General features: G+C 48.1%; 1 protein-coding gene across 1 annotated transcript in view; it reads right to left on the bottom strand.

Annotated features, from left to right (window-relative positions):
* The window catches only part of Prkn (parkin RBR E3 ubiquitin protein ligase), a 1,229,844-nt gene that overhangs the window by 35,565 nt on the left and 1,188,668 nt on the right, over window positions 1-5,611 (bottom strand). The window contains exon 10 of the mRNA XM_013352276.2: window positions 4,214-4,297. Within this exon, the coding sequence (XP_013207730.1) occupies window positions 4,214-4,297 (84 nt within the window). The remainder of the gene's footprint in view (window positions 1-4,213; window positions 4,298-5,611) is intronic.

Here is a 5,611-nt window from a genome sequence, read left to right as displayed (position 1 = left end):
AGAATTCTCTCGAATGACTATGTTGAATCAGAGCCACTGAGGTCATTGTGGCTTTAGACAATGTTGGGAAGAACTCATCTTGCCTCACTGTTAGCCAGGGAGAGTACAGTACCATCAGCTACTGTGACCCCTGGGAAAATGGATCAGTTTCTGTGGTTTGTAAGAGTAAGTGTTTAGTTCGGAGGAGAGTGTGGAGGGGAGCAGAGCAGCCAGGAAACAAGTCCAGGCAAGAGCGAGTGGGGCTGGACTCTTGCAGACCACGAGGGATCCATCTTCTGCTGCAGACTCCCCAAACTCCCAGCTGTTTCAACTTCAAGCTTGTTCAATACTTTAAAGCCAATTTAAAACCAAGTTTGAGTTTGCCGTTAAGAAATTGCATTAATCAAAAAAAATGCATTAAGTTTTGGGGCAGGCAGTTTAACAGATAGCAAAAGCTCGTTGGGCCCCAGGAGAAATGGGCTCCCCTTTCAGAGAATGCAATATCAAGAAACAGAAAGCAATCAGCTATGAAAGGAAGAACACAGAGAGGTGTTCATGGCGCATAGAAAAAATGCTTTCAGTGAACGGAACTGGAGGGTGAATGTGAAGAGGCCCAGTGAGGGCGTTTGTGAGTATTGATGGCATCTGGACACAGACACCTTTGAAGACCAGCTTCAAGGGGGCGGGGCTGCAGTTAGGCCCTGATTCTTCGGCGTGGAGAGTGTCGTCCTTTTCAGGACTGCAGGCCAGCAAAGCCGCCGGGGCTACCCTCCTACTGAATGTGGGCAATGGGAAACAAGTCAGCTCTGTTGAAAACAGAGCCCTCTTCATTCTATGGCAGAAGGGGACTGGCCATTGCGGTTTGCTGAAGTAGCTTGTCTGGTTCATCCTCCCATGGCCAAGAGTAACTATGGAGGTTTGATGAGTTGCCCATCAAGAATGTACAGGCTAGTCTACCTCTATTTCCTTCTTCTTCCCTGGGAGGGTGGCTCTCATGGACTCTGTCCTTAGGATCCCGACAACTTTCGGCTGTGGGCAGCCACTGAGAACACAAGAACTGAAAAGTGGGGAGAGAGAAACTGAGAGCTCCCATCATGTTCCCTCCGTGTTTTAGGCCTAATGTTGGGTTCTCCATGGCAATGCCTGTCCAAGACCCCCTACACATCCACGGCTCTAGAACAGTTTATGGAGTACCTGCCTCTGTCCTAGGGTGGTTGTGGCCCCACCAGTGCTGATCCAGTCCTCCACATTGATGTTGGTTCTTGTGACCTATCCCTCCACCACAGGTACCTTCCATCTGATTGGTCTTCGTTTGGGACCTTGACTGAATTCAAGACTTAGTGAAAGGTGACAGCAGAGATTCCAAGTTCTATTTCTGGCAGCAGTGCGTGTCTTAGTCGCTGTCCTGTTGCTGTCAAGGGACACAGTGGCCGAGACAACTCTTACATTTATCTGGGGCCGGCTCACAGTTTCAGCGGCTTAGCCCATTATCGTTATGGTGGGGACTGTGGACAAGGACAGACAGCAGCCGAGAGTTTTATGTCCGGGTCCAAAGGCAACAAGGAGAGAGACAGAGACACTAGGCCTGGCATGGGCGTTTGAAATCTCAAAGCCCACCCTGGTGACACACCTCCTTCAACAAGGACACAACCCCTAAAACCCTTCTCAAACAGCCAAGCATGCAAACATATGAGCCTATGGGCGTCCTTTTCATTTAAACCACCACAGTGGACAACAGACATGTTTTTCTGAAGTTGTGGCATAGTCTGCATTGGTTTTAAATGGAGGACTAGGAGGGTGATCAGGGCTAGACATAGGAGGCGTGTTTAGAGGCAGGGAGCTCCAGAGGAAGGCTCTAGAATCAAGGCTGACAGGCGATTGTCATGACTCATTGAAAGCTTTGCCGACTGTACCACCTTTCAGTATCTAGTGATTCTGCTACCAAAGAGGGATCTTGCCCCTTATTGACAGGGCTTGGAATAATGCCTCATCTGTCACACACATTTAGTATATATTTGCTGAATGAAATAATACCTTTTCGTTATGATGCTGCCAGCGCTCAACGTACATGTATCCAATGTGTATGCACCTATTCTGTACTGGGCTTGGGGATACAGGAATGGATACAGGAGAACAGCGGGAGAGATGCTTGTACCTTTGCCCGCTAGTGCTCTCTTCTGCAGTGGTCTTTAGGACCACAGTCGAGAGTCCAAAGCTTCCTCTTGACAAGCTCAGAACCACTCTCCATGACTTCCAGGAAAGTGTTATACAAAGTTATAGATTTGCTGGGCGTTGGCCAGCAGGTATGTTAATGTAACTCAACCCTCTAAAGGGAAGCATTCGTTCACCCTTCGCCAGCTAGCCTAGCAGGCTTCTTGACCCATACAGATGTTCAATTTAATACGTACTGATATTATAATGGGTACAGTTCCCTGGGTACTGGTCATATAAGCTTAAGGTCATCTTTAATGCTCTTTTCTCCGTTTTTATGGCTTAGATATTAATGTTATGACCAAGGTTGGTTGCTCCCTCTTGAAGGATGAATGGGATTATAGGAAAGTCAGGGGCCTGGGCAGTGTAGGGTAAGTAAGGTTGTTCCTCCTCTTCAAATAGAGTCTCCCATCTGGAAGCTTTGCTTGATGTCGGCCGTACTGATGGATGTAAATTGCTCGATTATCCCCATTTCCCAGAGCCTCTTGCTTGATCATCCTCTGCTACAAAGATCTCAAGGCAGGGGTCCCAGGGCTTATTATTCCCGCCTTCAGCACCCAGTGAGCTTGAACTTGAGCGCCCCTGAGCTGACATAAAGGAACAGAAGGCACAGTTGCCTCCTTGGCTGTGGAAAGGGCAGCTCACCCCTGCGTCTCCTGATATGCTGGTGGTCAACAATGGGGGATTGTATGAGAAGACCCGAGGGCACTAATTATAGTTATTTAGTTATGCTAATATTGGGTAAACACAGCTGCACAATACCTTACAGGGATACACCTCTCTTTACACTGATCTGAGGTCATCCAGATCTTTAACGGTTTCCACTATGAAATGTTCTGAAGTTTCCACGTCTATTTATCAGGTTCCTATCAATGAAATAGCATGTTTATCTGCATAGATTTGGTGTTTAAGTCGTTGCCAACAACCATATATAGAGAAAACTCATGAGCAAATCCATCAACTGTGCTGAAGTTCTTAATTCCTCTCTCTTAAGGTTTGATTGGTCATAATTAATAAATAAAAGAAAGCACACTTGCATCTCCCTGGGCCGTGTACAGCTCATTAGCGAATGGGGTTCAGGAAGTGTGATCTTTACTCGGTCAGGATGAAGACACAGTTGAGAAAAACATCCTTGAGACTGATGAAACCGTGCAGCCGTTTCCTGGCCTGTTACAGCCCTTCGATGCAGACGGCCTCTGCAGTGCAAAAACAACGTATGCTCAGTACAAACTGCGCTTGGGCTCTGGACCTTGGCCTCTTCCCTGAGTTGCTGCATGGTTTCCTCCTCTGTGGTGAAGCTGGGCAGTGGTAGCAATTTCTACTTGTCCCTGTGATCACCAGACAGGGCTAGCAGTAAAGACCCTACTGTGTGCTGCGTGGCTGAGCTAGGATGTTCTGCAGGTCAGAGTCTTTAAAAGCAGTTTTGACTTGGTGGGTTTATCATAAGGCAAGGGACATCTGTGCATGCAGCACACAGAGGTAATTTTCAGGTGTGTCCAACTTTTTGAAGCTGTGACAGGTGTCATTTACACACTCTGACATGCTTTGAGAGCTGCTTAGTTGAGTCATTCCCCCTAAACTATAAAAAAGTAAAAAACAAACAAACAAACAAACAAAAAACCAAAAACCCCTCTTAATGGTCTAAGCAAGTTTATGATTCAGCACTGAGCTGCGTTCATAGTTATGATGTGTGTGCAGCCCGTGGGCCACAGGTTGGATAGACTTACAACAAAGACATTAAATAAAACGGAAGCAGGGGCGTAGTGACTCTTACCCCACTCTCCCCTGATGTGCCTTATCCCTATTCCGTGCTCCCCGGGGAGGAAAACTATCAGGGATCACGGATATATCCCGAATGGCTATTGGGAAGGCTACTCAGTGCTCTATGAGTGACGGTTAATCCTGGGTAAGCCAGAGGCCCAGGTCCAAGGCTGTCTGTGCTTAGACCTTCACAGTGGAACTAACTTCTGCTGCCTACCAGAACACCGGGCCTTGCTTTGCAGGATGTGGAAATCACTCTTACCTGAGAGGTGGCCCCCGAGGCTTCAAACAGCGAGTCACATTCTCCTTCGTGGTATGCTTCCTTACAGTCCCGGCAGAAGACAAACTGTAAGAGAACACCACACGTCAGGAACATTCGGCTGCATTCTGCATTTTATCTCTCTGGCTTGAGTTACGACTTCTATGGCAAAATACTGTTTGCAAAGCAGAATCAACTTATATTTTGATGGAGCTGCCTACTGTTAGTGTTCTGTGCACATCACTGGGGTAACAAACATGAATCCTGCTGTCCCCTGCCCGCTGGAGGAGGCAGTGATGGAGGGGACTTGAGAAGAGGCGCTCCCGGCGCCAGGACAAAGACTTTGTTCCAGGCTCATCTTCCATGTTTGTTCCAAGTTTGTTTTCCAAACACGATAGACTTACATGGTCAGTGGACTTAGTTTTGTACTGAAAGCCTGTTATAAAAAGAAGGGATGGCTGTTTAGGGCTGGCCTGTGTCCCTTTGTGTGTCCCCTTCTTTCTCCTAGACTCAGAAGGGCAAGTTTTATCTCCCAGTATCTTAGAAAGAGGCTCCATCTGGACATGGAGCCTCTAACACGTGAGTGGGGTAAAAGGAGCCATTAGGATGGCTTTAACCCGTCAGTGTCTTTGTGTCCTATATATATGAAGAGATCCGAACGTGAAAACATGGGCTGAGGAACGAGCATGTGAGGACACAAACGAGAAGAACCATTTGCCTGCCAAGGAGAGAGGCCCCAGAAGCAACCACAAGGAGAGCAGATTTCTGTTGTTTACACCTTCCAGCCGGCTATAGTTGGCTTCAGCCGTCGTAGGAAACAAACGTGGGAAACAAATATAGGTCTTTTGTTGTTGCTGATGCTGGGGAAGAAAACCAGGCCTTGGATAAACGAGCAATCACATTACCATAGAGCCACATCCCAGTCCTTGGACCAGGTCCTTTCACTGGGTGATGATGCTCCTGGTAGCACTCAGTGACCACGGGACAAAGACACCCAAGGACTCTGCTGCCCTTACCCTTCACGTTACAAAGAGGAAGCTGGAACCAGAAGTGCTAGCTGACCCAGTGCCAAGGCTCTGTGTTGGTCCTGTTACTGCCCTGAGTAGCCCGGGCCCTCCAGAAGGCACATCGTGTTTCCCCCTTGCTGCTGCAGTGGCTGAGACTGGTTCCACGCTGTGTCTTACTGAGTCATCATCCCACCCGACACCCGGGACTAGACAAAAGCCACCAAATGCCTAGAATTCTCAGGAGACTTCCAGAGGCTTGGGAGCTCTCAAGCTCACGAGCCAGGAAATCAGTCAGGCGTTCATCATGGCTTTGATTAAGGTAAGACGAACCTGCACCAAAAAGCTAGAGCAGCACAAACGGTACCCATAACTCAACTTGGTTTAAGGGGGGGGG

Source organism: Microtus ochrogaster, linkage group LG9 (genome assembly GCF_000317375.1).
Source record: "Microtus ochrogaster isolate Prairie Vole_2 linkage group LG9, MicOch1.0, whole genome shotgun sequence".
Lineage (NCBI taxonomy): Eukaryota > Metazoa > Chordata > Mammalia > Rodentia > Cricetidae > Microtus > Microtus ochrogaster.
Note: the sequence above shows the minus strand (reverse complement) of the source record. Positions and strands in the feature narration are given on the sequence as shown.